This window comes from Elaeis guineensis, chromosome 6 (assembly GCF_000442705.2).
Source record: "Elaeis guineensis isolate ETL-2024a chromosome 6, EG11, whole genome shotgun sequence".
In the NCBI taxonomy this organism is placed as follows: Eukaryota; Viridiplantae; Streptophyta; class Magnoliopsida; order Arecales; family Arecaceae; genus Elaeis; species Elaeis guineensis.
The window spans coordinates 10,002,018-10,017,638 of NC_025998.2; the positions used below are offsets into that span (position 1 = coordinate 10,002,018).

Below are 15,621 nucleotides of genomic sequence, written 5' to 3' on the forward strand. Positions count from 1 at the left end.
CTTCTTTTGCCCGAAAAGAATTAGCAAGCATCAATTAAACAACTCTTTGCAATACTAGGAAGTGTGGACTGATCCCTTTTAATCTTGTATTGTGATTTTCATGCACTATGCATGATGCATGACAAGATTTATATGGGGCAACTTCATTCCTATGTTCTACTTAAATTGGATACACATACATACGTACATATATATAGAGAGAAAGAAAATCATGTTAGAATCAGATCATTTGAATTTGGACTCAGATCCGATCAGATCGAAACTCTATAATAAAAATCCTACATTAATCATCCAAGCCGTTAAATGTGATTTACTATCTCATAACTGATTGTATAAAAAATTATATGATTTGAAGATTTTTAATTTTATTAATATAGTCAAAAATTAATCAGCTTAAATAAACATGAATTAAATATATTTTTTGACCACTTGATGTATAGACTAGAATCTTTAAATTATATGATATTTGATATATTAGCGGTTTTAAGATAGTAAATCACATCTAACAGTTTGAATTATCGATATATAATTTTTATTATCTAATTTTAAGTTAATTAGATCTGAATTTAAATTCGAACAATTATATATATATATATATATAATTGTAGATTTCTTCGTGTATATAAAAAGTCATACAACATTAGTCGCATAACAAAAGGGATCCTGCTATGAAACTCACAAGAAATTGCTTACGCGGATCTATTTGCACTGGTAAAATATTCCATTTATGGATCTAGTTGTTAATGCCTCGCTCGCTCTCTCTCTCTCTCTCTCATCTGAATTCCCAGGCCTCCCCCATTTCTCATCCCTCCTCTCTTCCAACCTCCGCATTTTCCACTTTCTTTCTTCTGGGATCAGGTTAGGTGGTTTCTGATCTGGGAGTAGTTGTCGCCGTCTGAGGTTTTGGTGGAAGCGGCGAGAATGAGTCCCGTAATTAGCGTAAGCGTAAGCTCTCTCCCACCCAATCACCCGCGGCGCCACGCCTCCTGCCGCTCCGGCGATTGATCGCCGGCGGCGGAGGGGAAGCGGCCGTATCCGAACCCTGGACTGGGGATCCGGCCGTTGGCTTTTACTTTATTGTATACTATAATTTACTTTAAAGGTCCACATTCCATTAGGGCCATGGCATGCACCAGGTGCAAGTGAACCACGGCAAATCCTGGAGCATATGCACGGTGGAGAGCGCGCAATCCGGAATCGGTGACATACAAGGGGTCGCGTGGCGTGTTATTCACCGTGGCATTTCCGGTGGTGCATGCAATACGGATACGGAGGCCGTATATAGACCGTGGAAAACGACAAAGTCGCACAGTGACCACATGCCACGGAGTCAAAAGCACGAAAAAGGATCTACAGAGGCATCGAATATGGTGGGAAAAAGCTTGGAAAAAATTATAAGAAAGGTCTCGTTTTTATAGTTTATTTACGCTGGGAAGCTGGTGTGCCTCCATGGCCAATTTAACCTACGCCGCTTTGGTTGCTCCCTCGCCACGTTGCTCGCTTCTTTTCTTGAAATATGAGAGAGGAAGGAAAAATTAAAGCTTTTATGGTGTCCAGCTCGGCGTTGCTTCAGGTGAGAGGAGATGTATTTCTATTGGTTTTCGATGAAAAATTTGTGTTTTTTTTTTTGGATTGTCGTTTATATGCTGGGAAAATCGCTGGTTGGACGTCGATTGATTCTAACCGTTAACGAGCGAGTAGATTCGTCTCTGGGGTTTTGGGGGCGGTGCAAATTAGGTTGAGGGGTCTGAAAAGAGGAGGTCCGGGAGATCTTGGTGGTGATGAAACAGGGAGAAGGGATTTCTTTCTTTGTTTTTTTTTTTAAATGTTTCTTTCCCCTCGAAGGTCTTGGCTGGTATAGAAATCGATGATGAAGTAGGATCCACGAAGCCAACCTTAACATCTGATGTCTGAAATTATTGGATTGATTGATTTGAAGCTTGATCCGGTGGTTGTTAGATCTATTGGTAATTGCTTCTCTTTGGTTTTTGTGTTTTTTTTTGTTCTTCTCGTTATGTTTTTTATTTGAAATTTCTCATTAGTTTAATCATATCTGGTTCTTATTGAAGCTTATTGGGGGATAAAGGAACCTTTTCTCTTTATAAGTTCATGTATTTATTTGTTTAATTGCTGATGATGTAAGAGTTCATAGGGCGTATATTATTCGCTATCAATAATTGGCAGCGGTATTCAGATTTCGGGCATTTTTTTCCCATTGATTTCTTTTTCTTCCTGTTGAGAGTTTAGAAATGATTTTGTGTAGCTTGTCGCTGGACCATAACATTTGAATTTGCAAACGACTTTGTTTGGAATTGACTGCAAGCCTATGTCTACCATCTTTGCGACAGCATCCAAAATGTCTGTAAAGAATGTTTTCAAATTTCTAATTCTCTTATTGATGGTTGTAAATTATTTAGTTATATATCTCATTAAATTTCATCTCTTTTATACCTCGATCTCTTGGCCACCCAGCACATCTACTTTTTAGATGTATTTTGTATTTGTGCAGCAGTTTTGGGACTGTTGTGTCCAACACCTAGTATGTATCAAAAGGATCCACAGCTAGAAGAGAAGGCCTTTGACATTCTGTTTCTTCTAGAGGGTTTAGAGCACCTCTTTCCTTTCCTTTTCTTTTTTTATATTCTTGTAAAACCATAATAGAGAATAGAAGGTTCGAATTTTTGAAAATATTCTATCTGTGAAGCTTTCTTTCAGACTTCCATTAGCTTTGATCGAAAACCTTTGTAGTAACAATTCTTTTGTCACACACATATATATATGTCTGCCTACATCGCTAACAGATCTCCCAATGAATAGATGCTTCTCGTCTGACTTATGCAACGCCACATGTTTCTCTCTTTTCCTTTTTCCCCATCTTAGATTTGCTCTAAAGAACCCAAATAAGTATGTACCTCCCAAGCCTTACTTCTTTCTACCATTCTATCTCAAAAGCTTAGCTTGATTTGTTCCAAATCCATCATTGTCCCACATGTTTCCAAAATTCGCTCATTCTATGACTTCCTTCAACATCTCTTTTGCTTCCCATGTGATTGAGGCCCTCTCCCATTTAAAGGGAAAAAAAACTATGTGCCTTTGCCTAAGCAGTGACAAAAATTGACCTAACCCAGAAATTTGACCTGACCACACTTTGTTTGGGTGTGGATTTGAGTTAGGGATTTTTCACTTTAGGTTGGGTTAAGGTTGAATCTTTTGACTTGGATTTTAAATGGCTTGGGTTCGAGTCGAAGTTTGAATTAGGCTTTCAGTCATATTAGAGTAGAATTTTACTCCGCTGATTAGCTTGGATCAAGTTAGGCTAAAGGTAACCAATCCCTTTCAATACTAATTGTTTAATTTACCATAGAGTTGAGTCCTAATTTACCTCATGTTCACAAATTTTGGATTAATTTTACCATGTAACCATGCTCATGAATAATGGTTCTAATTGCATAACCTGAAACAACAACTAATTTCATAATAAGATTTAGCTATAAGAAAGAATAAGGTGTGTCCGCATGGGAATCACTCGAGTTCCACAGGTTTTGTACAGATTTCCCTGTTTCTTCTTCTCACTTCATTTCCTATCCTTGATTTTTTTTTTTTTTTTTAATGATGATGATAAAGCAGGCTGGAAAAGCAGCCACCTACCTTTTATAAGGATATAAAGTAGTTACAAGAAAAGAGGAAAAAATAAGGAGTTACAGAATGAGGTAAGAGAGAAGGAGTCACAGAAAAAAGTTATACAAGTTGGGTCAAGATGGTTGGGCCAACTGGGATAGATAAATTATTATAGGTTAGTCAGGTGAGGTCAAATTATGTGGTTTAGCCTGTGGGCTTGCATAGGTGGAAAAGTCCTGGCTTATTAACTGGTCATGCTAGGTGTGGATCAAGGTTGACTGTTCTATTATCCTTAACATAACTTGAAACAAATCCAAGTCTGAAGCACTACCACCCTTTCTCCACTTCATCATCCTGTCATTTCCTTTTGCTGTAGTGGTAATGAAGTGGTATAGTAACTTGTGATTTGATCATCCCCTTGAAAATCATCGAATTCTTGTTAGCTGCACCCACATCCTCATGTCATGTCGGCACAAGAAAATGATGACGTGACTGAGTGGAGCTCCAATACTTCTCCTTTTTAATCCTGAAATCCATTCTCTCCTTATCAATCAAGCTAAGAAGAACACTACAATCAATTTCCGTATATTAAAGCTTGCATGCCTATCAGGTACTCTATGAGATGAGATAGCTTTCTCACCTTATAAAAACTTTCCATTTTACTGATGCATAAATCTTTTCAATTTGGAAATAATTTAGTTCATGATCACATTGGGATGCAAATTTGTGCCGTAAGATGTAGAGCGAATTTGGCAGCTGATCATGGCATCGTGCAACTGTGATTAATGGGGTGGTGCAATTCATGAGGTGCCATTGATTTCCTCTCAAACTCCATCATCTTCCATTTGGCCACATTCGGTTTCATGCTAAACTGGTCCTTCCAATTCTTACTCATGATGAATGATCCAACTTCCAATCATATGTCTGATATTTTTTATTTACAAAAATCTTTTGTGGCTTTTGGAACTTTTGTTGAAATTTTGGTTGGGAAAAGACAGGAACACAGATAAGTTAACATAAAACTTGACAAACATTTTAAGAATATTTTGCTAAATTAACGTATTAGAGTTTAGCTTATTGTTTATTTGCTTTTCCTTGTAGAAGTATTTTTGGGTTTTTAATACTCTTGCTTTTTTAAGTGCATCTGCCAATAAATTTCCCTACATTTACTCTTCTATTCATATATGTTCCTGTTGGATTTTTTTTGTTTTTGTTTTAGTTAAATTTGATAAGCACTATTGTAACATTTTCAAAAGATTTTTCTAAGTTGAAAAAGTCAAGGAAAATATAACTATTCACAAATTATTCTTAAACTTATATTTCACTGTTATTTTTTATGTTAAGACAATTCTTATTCTCATACTTTTATTAATTTTTACATTTTCCTTTTTAATTGTCACCTTGTATCTAAATTTGATTTACTATTTAGAGTTTCTATTATATTTAACTATTTATAATTTTTTAGGGCAGTTTCAACTGTTTATTGGTTTAGCATTGGTTAGCATTTTATTCCGTATCTTCAACATCATTAATTGTCATTTGTTTATCATCTTATTTTTCCAATTTACTAATTAACATTTTGAGTTCAAGATGTAGTTATGGTATATTAAAATATTTTGTAACTTTGACTATTTTTAAATATTAATATTCTTAGTGTGCAATATGTGCTGAGTTATTAGTAATACTTTACGACAGAATTTGCTCAATATTTTTTTTTTCCCTTTTTTGAGAAAAGGGAGGGGCTTACTCCTTACCCAGCCACCTGGGTGTAGGCAGGTCATTGTGTACCACAGCCCAATGACTTTGGCAACTGCACTGGTTGGCACTGAGGTCAAAATTACACTAGAAATATGGTTCATCTATTAATGCATGCATCATTTTCCTTGTTGTGCATGCCTTTTCCTCACCATAGAGAAATTTGACTCGAGTGCAATCTCTGCACCCTTACATTTAGGTGATTATTGTTTACCATGAAAAATTGCCAGATGAATCATCATTTTTCTTTCAGGCTGCAACTTTTGTATCATCAAATGTTTGTCCTTTTTGCTTTCTATTTTGTTTCTTCACTTGAGAATTTGCCATTCTGATTTCGTATATTTTGCCTTATTGATGTTGCTGTTCCCCTTTACAGGGATCTTTTAGATTCTAAAAGATGTAAACTATTCTACGGATAACAGATGCTGTGAGAATTTCTTGGCCTAGAAAAGCAGAAAAGGAAGTTTGCTGCTAACCATATAGTTCTACTGCAAATATGGAAGACGAAAATGGGCTTGAGCTAAGCTTGGGCCTTTCTTGTGGAGGATCATCAGGGAAATCTAAAAGCAGAGATGTTCCATCGGATACCAAAGTAGATAATGGTAGTAGTACCAAATTGTCGGGTGGCAATGTAACTGCTTCTGATGTCTCATTCAAGAACTTCTTTCAAACGAGTGTTGAGAACCAAGACCACCAAGACCATAATGGGAAACAAAAGGTTGATCCAGTTTCACTACCACATGAGAAGTTCTGGACAGATCTTGGGAAGCATGCTGCCCCTCTGGCAGATGGTTCTAATGATGTGCATAGCAGTCAGGCACAGTTCACCAGGTATCAAGAGCGGTGGATTCCAAACAACAAAACAACTGATGCTGAGGAAGAGAAATCTGGCAGCAGCAAACGTAAATTGTCATTTGAGGAGATAAATCTTCAAAAGAAGCATGAAAGGGCAGTTGACCATGGTGATGTGCATGGTAAGGGCCTTACTGGTGTTAATTTATTGAAAAAACCACATGTTTCAGTTACTACGGAAGATGGTTCCTCTGGTGAAAATGAGGATGTTGCAGAGTCAGAAGCAGAAGGCTCAAACTCTTGGTTGGTTTCACAGCATGAGGACAGTTCCAAAAGTGATAAACGTGTGACTGATAAACATGTTTTAAATGATCAAAGTGGAGTGAACTTTCAAGGGCAGAAACAGTCATCTTTCTTGGGGAATGATTCCAATCAAGAAATTGGGAAAGTTGCATATGGGGTTCCGTTGTCTCTTCAACCATTGACTGTCATGACTGTCCCTTATCCAGCACCAGTGAAGGTACCAACTATTACAAGTGCGCCTAATGCAACAAGGTTTCCTTCATCATGCGTCATGCAACTGATGCCTCTTGCAAATAGTGAACGGTCTGTGGTCCAAACAATGAATACTAGCAACTTGCAGCTTGCTTTTGGTTACTCACCAGTCCAGCTTCCTACTTTGGAGACAAATTCTTCCTGGGCTTTTGGTTCTCAGCCTCAGCATGCATCTTCATTTGCCATAAAAGATAATGCTGATGGAGCCTCACAACATTCAGAGGGTGATGCAAAGAGCTCTCATGGTCAATCCATCTTCCTTGACTCTTATAATTTTCTAATTAGCAATACTTTAATTGCCATTGCTTTTTTAAATTTTGATTTGTATGCTAGAAGCATTGAGGTTCTTTTACATGCAGCATCTATTATGAATATTAACAATTGAAAGGTGTGGCTCCTGCATCTATGTCTGGAGTTCTTTTGAGTGTTGGAAATGCTCAGATTGGCACACCTTATAATATCTAAGAATTTTCAAACTACTAATATCCAAGTTAATTATTGATAGTGATTGTTCCTTAGCCTGGGAAGGGAGTTTTGAGTACTAGACATATTAAGACAGTGAAGGCATTTATAGATCCATGTAGCTGAGAAAATTTTAAGCACACACTTATACGGCCTGTTCCGTGCCTTGCCTTTCTTTTGAAGATGAGAGTATCTTGAAAGTTACGGCACATGACTTAGGAAATATAAACTTAGGTGTACACATTGCAATGTACGATCTCATGTTGTGCAACCTGAGACATCTAATTATTTTTTACAAGGAAAGGATGTTAGGTCTTCATATATTCTTGCATGATGTTGTCATATGTGAATTCAGATGCCAATTGATGTGTGGGAAAGGACAGTCTGCACTTTAAGAGTATGCATTGTGGCATCCCAAGTTACTGAAATTTGGTGTAATAACTAATAACTAAGACCAATCACAAAGTTGACTATTTTTTCTCCTTATATCATGATGCCTTTTTTAAATCACAAAAATTCTTTGGACTAATATTCATTTTCATACGTTGATTTGGTGACCTTGAACCCCCATTCCTTCATCTTCCCTTCCCCGTTCTTATCAAGCAAAAAATAAGCAGCAGCAAAAAAAGCAACATCACCCATCCTCACCACCAGAACTTAAACCTTTTATTCATCCCGCATTGTAAGATTATAGCCTATGTCTTTCTCTGTATCATGTCAATGTAACTCCAGTTCTAACATCTCATTGTTCATCATCAGCTTTTATGTATGAGGGAAAATCATCAGACTTGGGAAAAAGCAGTGGTAAACAAATTGGGGAGGCTGGTGCATCTTCTTCTTCTCAGGCTGAAGAGGAGGACAAGGGAAGCAATACAATCTTCTGGCAAAAGGAAACAGCAAACCAACCTGTAGCAGAGATCTTTTCCCATGGAGGATCTGCTATAAGGCCAGGTATGTTTGCATCAGATGTGAAATTTGGAGGATGTGGCTCTTATCCAGAACTACCATGGGTTTCAACCACTGCACCTGGCCCAAATGGGAAAACCATTTCTGGTGTTACGTATAAATACAACAGAAACCAAATTAAGATTGTCTGTGCTTGCCATGGGTCTCACATGACCCCAGAAGAGTTTATTCAACATGCAAGTGCAGATGCATCCAACCAGGACAATAATGCAGGTTTAGGATCATTTCCTGCTAACAATCCAGCAGCTTCAGCCCAGAACTAATCAAGCTTTTCAGAATCTTCTGCATCCATCTGTAATGGTGAATTATGCAGCAGGACATTACCGAGAGAATTGGTATCGTTTTTAAGCTAATCTCATGTTTCTTGCTCCATTTTTAGTTTCCTAGTTGCTCTTTTCAGTATTTGGAGAAATCCATCCACTTTATGTAATCATGTAGTTGCAATATCATAGTTATAAAACACGGATCATCTGTTCCCTGACTGCTTAGTTATGTATTTTGTACATTTCACTATAAGCCTCACCTGCCAATCTGGATGTTGTTTCACTGTGAGTTTTGAAGTGTAAATTTATTTTTCGCTGGGAGTTTTGAAGTGTAAATTTATTTCTCAACATGCCCTATTCTACTTCTTGTGTTGGTGTGTGGGAACAAATTTTCTGGGAAAGACTTCTTATCTTCCATCATTTCTTGGTGCTTATGTGTGCATGTAAATGCACTCACGGAGACTTGGAGAGACACTTTTGTTGAAGTTCCTGTCCTGTTTCTCTAGGAACTGTTAAATAAAGTACTGCAGCCTATAATTTTTTGAATTTTGAGAAATCATGCTAATGGCTTCTTGATTTTATTTATGTTTATGTTTTATTTTTTGGACCATCATCTACCTTGAAATCCTTGATGTCTCTTGTTGCATGTGACTCACGTTATAACACCTTCAATCAATATGAATTCTTAGCATTTATCTGTTGTAGAGGACACCTCGAGTGCCATGGCCCTCCTAAGAGAACGATGCTCATATTCGCGGTGTAAAAAATTTAACGTGAAGCGGACCATTTTATCTCATTGGATCACATAATTATTATTTATCAACGTGCATTTAATTTTCATAGTTTTATTTTTTTCGTTTAAAATTTTGAATGATAAAATTATTTTTTTAAAAATTATGGTATTTTTTATAAAAATTATGATATTTTTTTTTGAAAAAAATTATGATATTCTGTACGAATATTATAATATCCTGTGTTGAAATTATAATTTTCTGTATAAGATATCATAATTTTTTCACAGGATGTCATAATTTTTGTGAAAAAATATTATAATTCTTTGAAAGAGAGCGAAGAGATGTCATAATTTTTTAATAAAAAAAATATTATTTTTTTATAAAAAATATTATAATTTTTGTGATATGATCATAATTTTTAAAATATATATTTTTATTATTTAAAATTTTAAATAAAAAAATAAAATTATAAATATTAAATATGTATCAAAAAAAAAATAATGATTATGTGATTCAAAAGAGTGAAATGGTATATTCTGTATCAGATTTTCTGTACGGTGGGTGGTGCACAGAGAATTTCTCTTTAAGCGGCAGCGGTGTTTTAATTGTCATGACATGAGTCCCTGTGGACGCAGGCCTGATACGTCTATATTCGAAGCTGATAATAGATGTTGTGGCTCAACCCTGATACCAAAAAGAAGCCAAACTGTCAAACCTCACAAGAAAATTGGTTCTTTATACCACAATATTGAGCTAGTGAATTGTGGCTTAGGTCTGGGTTGTAGCACAGATTGGTTTCAACTTCAAATATGTTATGGCCAATCTCCTCGTCGTCTGATCGTCGAAAACGAGCATCTGCAAAAGAAGTCCACACTGATCGGAGATGCTTCAGACGGAGATCCTCCGACGGTCAAGTCAGAGAAGAGACTAGACAACAGTAGAAAAGAATCAGGGAGTTCAGTGAGAGAGAGAATTAGATAGGAGGAGTTCAGGGGCTTCGAAAAGAACTTCTGCATCACTATTGCCTTCCTCGTTTTATAGTAGAGCGCGACATGGTACCGTCATTAATGGCGCAGACAACTAAGGGAGTTGTCAAATCGCCGAAGGCTGTCAGAGTCGCCACAGGCTGTCGAGTCGCCGTGGATTGTTAAATCGCTGGGATTAATCTGTGTCCTTGACAGGACAATGTTTCAGGGCAGCTATGCCGCATACCTTTGTCAGGGCGGCGGCCTTCAACAGTCGTACGGCGTTTGGAGGAGCCGACTGGCCATACGTCGGCATTCGGTTGTGAGATGTCGGGTGAAGACCCAGGGACCTTCCGATGGTCAGTATGGCGCGTCGCGGGAGTCGGAGAAGACTCTGTCGTTTAGCCAGTCGGAAACGGAAAGAGTCTTCCCGACCGACATACCTTCGGTCGGTCGGTGTCGGCGGTCGTCGGTCGGTAGAGTCGGGCGCCGGTTAGGCGGGCCCGATGGTGAGTCAGCGTGAGAGGGACCGGTCCGTATATCCCAACAGTTGCCCCCCCACTCCTGAGTCGGATGTCGTGCTGGCCATCATCCTTGCGTGGGCGGTGGCTTCGGGCGAAAGGAGTGAATATTCATCGCATTAAGCTCTGACTCTGACGACCGTACTGTTGATCGGTCCGGCGCTAGACGCCAGACGTCCCACCGGTGTCAGGCGTCCTATCGGGAATAGGAACCGTCGTTTCCGCCGTCTCTTCGGGAACGCGAACCGCCACGGCTTTTCTGCCACGTAGCGGGGGGCCATTAGGCCGGATCCGTTCAGGCGGATGGAGGCGATGTGGTCCGATCTGGGGCAGGTGCATCGAATCATCGGATCGAGGGAAGGCCCAGATGCTGCCACATGTCATGATTTGGGAGATCTTCGTTGGGCGTGCTCTCATCCCGGTCATCGAGGGGCACTATATATACAGGGTCACCTGCATCCAAAACCCTACTTTTCAAATCTGTTGTCCAGACTCTGGCCGAGCGGTCCTTTGTCTCAGGTAGTTGTTCCCGTGTCCTTCCTTAGAGGGTTTTCTAGGAGCCTTCGTTGTCTTTTGTTTTCTCCTTGCTTCCTTGAAAAGCTCTTCCTTCTTCTCCTCCTTCTTTGACTTCGGTTCTAGCGTCATGGCCAGAACCTCTCCACGAGGAAGTCGGTCGGAGAACTCGATCGACGATTCTCGATCGACCCCGGAGGTGAAGGTCTCTTCACTTTCGGGGCCGAACGTCGATCGACTCCGGGAGCAGTACTGCATCCCGGAGCAGTTTTGGCTGTTCGCCCCAGGAGCCGATGGTCGGGTTAATAACCCACCCATGGGCCAGGTGGCTTTTTACGTCGAGGACCTCCGGGCCGGTCTTCGCTTTTCGGTTTCGAAGTTTGTCCGGAACGTGCTGGACTACTATGGGCTGTGTCCAGCGTAGCTGGCGCCGAACTCAGTCCGACTGGTAGTCAGCTTTGCTTTGTTGTGACGGCTTTTATCGATCAATCCTCGTATTTTCCTCTTTCGAGCTTTTTTTGTTCTCCGACCCCACCCTAAAATCCGAGGATAATGGTATTTCAACCTTCGGAAGGGTCTTTCCTTCATCACTGGTCTTCCATCATCGATTCATGGATGGAAGAATCAGTTATTCTTTGTCTCTTCTTCCGTTCCTTGGGGGTTCCCTTCCCACTGGGGGGACCTTCAAACCCAACCAAATGAGAACAGTCGAGTGGAGGTCGGGGACCGAGAAGACTTCCACCGTCTGAAGGACATCTCGGTGCCGAAGCAGAAGGAGCTCATCATCGAACAAACCCTGTATGACGCCGGTCTCAGCTCGATTCCTTGCCTAGGTCTATTTTTCCTCTCTCCTTTTTTTTTTGGTGCTGATCCTCTGTTGACATTGCAGACATGCCGCCGAGGGTGAGGTTAACAGAGGCCGATGTTCGACAACATGCGGCACGGAAGAGGCCGGCGCATGGAGTTGAACCATCACGGCCTCCCAAGAGGCCACAAGTAGCACCGCCAAGCAAGCCGGCGGCGGCGGGAGCGGAGCCCAGCTCTGAACGGGCGTCGGATCGGGAGCCGATCATCGCACTGTTGGTGCCGACAGTGCCCACTGAAGCCCCATCCGAGGAGCGGGTGGCCGAGGAAGCAGCCCCGTCCGAGGGAACGGTCGAGAATGCACCGGCCGCTCAGCCGACAGAAGACGTTCGGGCAGAGGCAGGCGAGCCCGAACAACCTGCGTCGGCGGCCGCTGCGCCCTCAGTAGGGACCCAATCGGGCTCGAGCCTGCCCTCCATTTCTGATGTCAGGGCCTAGGTGTCCGAACGAGGAAAGGCCCCGTTGGCACCCGACGACGACAGGAGGTCAGCTGGCCGCGGTGCATCGTCTGACTCCCCGTTTTTCGAAGGAGCGTCGGCCTTGGCCAACCACGACCTAGCCAGGAGGCTATGCCAGGCGGTTATTCTTCCGGCCGATCATGAGATCATGAAGAATCAACGGGTATCCGACATGCTTTCATCGTTCTACTCGACCATGATCCGGGTAAGCCCTTCTCCTTCACTTTTTATTTTTGTCGTCGTTTTCTACAAGTTCGGCTTTCTGATGGTTGGTCTTGTTGTTTGCAGCTGATTTATAACATGTCTGAGCTGAAGGCAGGATATCGGAGATTCGGCGATCTCCGGACGGCCTGGAAAGATAAGGCCATGGCCGCCAAGGCCGACAAGACGATAATGGTCGACCAGCTGAAGCAGTCGGTCGATCGGGAGGCCCGGCTCGAAGAAGAGATCTCCTGCCTCACCGAGGAGGTCTCCCGTCTTACCGGCGCTTTGACCGCTTTGGGGACCGAGCTGCAATCGGCTCGCGAGGACGCCAAGCGAAAGTCCCGCACTGTTCGTCGGCTGCGACACGAGCGGGATGACTCTGTCAAAGAACTGAAGGCCAAACGCGAGCAGCTCCGGATAAGTTTGGGGAATCTCGCCAAGGCCGAAGAAAACTTATCCTCCGCTCAAGCCGACGCAAACATAGCGAGGGCGGAGGCAGAGTCGGCGAGAGAGGCCATAGGTCGGGCCATGGAGGACTTCCGCGGTTCCGACAAATATCAGGAAGAACTTCTGGAAAGCGGCTTCCTTTCGTACCGAGTGGGGTATGAGGATACTCGGGAAGCCATCCAGAGCCTGTACCCGAAGCTCGATCTCGACAGCATCGTTCCCCTGGAGTCGGAGGGCCAAACCGCAGGAGAGGTGGCCGACCCACCGTCGGGAGATCTCATTGCTGTGGAGGAGGCCGACGCAGACCAGGCTGTCGAAGGTAGGTGGCTCCGACCCCCGATGCTACCTCGGCCCGAGCGGATACGCCGACCGCCCCCAGACTTCTCCCAGTAGAGGAAGCCGACTCCGGCGAGTAGTCAGAGCTTGTTCTATCTTTTTATTTTTGTTTAGTATACTTGTAATCGGGCTTCGGCCCAATTTTGTAAACTTAGTTCAAGTTTGAATGAAATCAAAATCTCTTCAACTCTTTCTCCGTCTTTATGTATCTTGGGATATGTCATGTATGTCTCGTCGAAACGCTTTCAATCGTATAAGTCGTAGGCCCGACGTACTAGCTAGGATGTTCGGTAAGATCCCAGGTAGCTAGTCGGGGTAATTGGTAGCGTACACCATGGTAAAGGCAGAGCGAGCTCTGACTTTAGATCGGCCTCCTGACTGTCGTATGACCCGATAGTCGAGAGCTTAAGTCGAGCGCCCATTGCCCAGACCTTAGTCGGACATATTCGTCGAGTTGGGCGTCGCCCGTCCTTCGGGCGTAGCTCTTTGACCCGATCACCTTGTAGAGTTCGGTAGTTGAATAGTGTCTAGCGTATTTAGTTGATGACAGGTCGGTCATCTATTGCCCGATTCTTTATCGAGCGTGTATGGTAAACAGTGGTAAGCCGAATATCCTTCGACCGATCGTGACCTGGTCGGCATGTTGCGAATGCGATGTTGGTCGCATTGGCATTTTGCCTTTCTTGGCCGGAGCCAAGTCGGCAAGTTAGCCAGTCTCCTAGCTCAGGAGCTGGCTGCGGAAGGGGTGTGGCTTCAACTCAGGGAGGTTTCATTGCCATCGTCGGCCTTCCACCAACATAGATATGTCGGTCGTCGCAAGGGTCCAACGCGCCATCGACGATTGGGTCGCAGATTTCCAATGGAATGCTGGGCCCAAGCCGTGGCGTCGGGGTTCGTACTACTAGCAAGCACCGACGCATCGTTGGAGGGCTAAGATTCTAAATTCTGAAGTTTTAAAGTTGAGTTTGTATTCCGAACAAGGGCATACAGTGTTTACTGGTAGTACAATTTTAGATTGTTGGCATTCCAAGTCTGGAGAATGGCGCTTCCTTCTAGAGTCTCCAGTCGGTAAGCTCTCAGCCCGTAGGTGTCCGCTATCTTGTAGGGTCCTTCCCAGTTTGGAGCCAACTTTTCCTGGTCTAGAGGCTTCGAAACTTCGGCCTTTCTTAAGACCAGGTCCCCGAACCGGAAAAGCTTCGTCTTAACCTTGGTGTTATAGTATCGGGCCACTCTCTGTCGGTAGGAAGCCATGCGGAGTTGAGCCTCGCACCGGAGTTCGGGTAGGAGGTCCAAGTCAGCTCTCCGACACTCAGAGTTGCCCGGCTCTTGGTACTGCTCGACTCTAGTCGATAGTAGCCTGATCTCGAGCGGGATCATTGCCTCCGTCCCATAGGCCAAACTGAAAGGAGATTCTCCGGTCGGGACACGGGGTGTCGTTCGGTACGCCCATAGGACGAAATTCAATTCCTCGACCCAGAGGCCTTTGGCTTCATTCAGTCGGGTTTTTAGTCCATACAGAATAGTCCAGTTGGTCACCTCGACCTCGCCGTTGGACTGTGGGTGCCCGACCGAGGTCAGTCGGTGCGTGATATGAAATCTTGCACAGAACTCTCAAAAGTCTCGGTTGTCGAATTGTCGTTCATTGTCGGTGATAATGGTATGCGATAGTCCGAACCTGAAGATGATGGACTTCTGGACGAAGTCTTCCATCTTTCGCTCGATGATCTGCGCCAGAGGTTCGACTTCCACCCACTTAGTGAAGTAGTCGATTGCGACGACTATGAACTTCTTTTGGCCAGATGTCGGAGGGAAAGGACCGAGTATGTCGATCTCCCACTGGGCGAAGGGCCATGAGGCGACAATAGGAGTGATTTGGTTGGCCGGTCGGTGTTGTATGTTAGCATACCTTTGATATGGTTCGCACCTCCGGACCAACTCAGCTGCATCTTTTCTCATGGTGGGCCATTAGTAACCCTGCCATAGGACTTTGTAGGCCAAGGATTTGCCCCCCAAGTGATTTTCGTAGATTTCTTCATGCACTTCTCTGAGTGCGTAGTCCGCGTCAGTCGGTCCCAAGCACCTGAGCAAGGGAAGGGAGAACGACCTTTTGTAGAGTCGGCCATCTATTATCACGTATTGGGAGGCCACCCATCGGAGTCATTTGGCTT

General features: G+C 42.9%; 1 protein-coding gene across 2 annotated transcripts; it reads left to right on the forward strand.

The window, feature by feature from the left end:
- The first annotated feature begins 1,351 nt into the window (after window positions 1–1,351).
- On the forward strand, window positions 1,352–8,725 carry LOC105047353 (protein NINJA homolog 1). 2 transcript variants are annotated; one of them, XM_073259137.1, is made up of 3 exons: window positions 1,352–1,573; window positions 5,750–6,965; window positions 7,942–8,725. In XM_073259137.1, the coding sequence occupies exons 2-3, from the start codon at window positions 5,870–5,872 to the stop codon at window positions 8,409–8,411; spliced, it is 1,566 nt and encodes a 521-aa protein (XP_073115238.1). In that variant the 5' UTR covers window positions 1,352–1,573; window positions 5,750–5,869; the 3' UTR covers window positions 8,412–8,725. The 2 variants fall into 2 exon arrangements, with proteins under 2 accessions (XP_073115238.1, XP_073115239.1); XM_073259138.1 differs by lacking the exon at window positions 1,352–1,573 and adding an exon at window positions 1,628–1,967.
- Window positions 8,726–15,621: the final 6,896 nt, after the last annotated feature.

Coding starts and splice junctions, on each gene's coding strand:
- LOC105047353 (XM_073259137.1), top strand. CDS start 5,870: ATGGAAGACGAAAATGGGCTTGAGCTAAGCTTGGGCCTTTCTTGTGGA. Junction 6,966..7,941: donor TGATGCAAAGAGCTCTCATG/GTCAATCCATCT, acceptor GTTCATCATCAG/CTTTTATGTATGAGGGAAAA.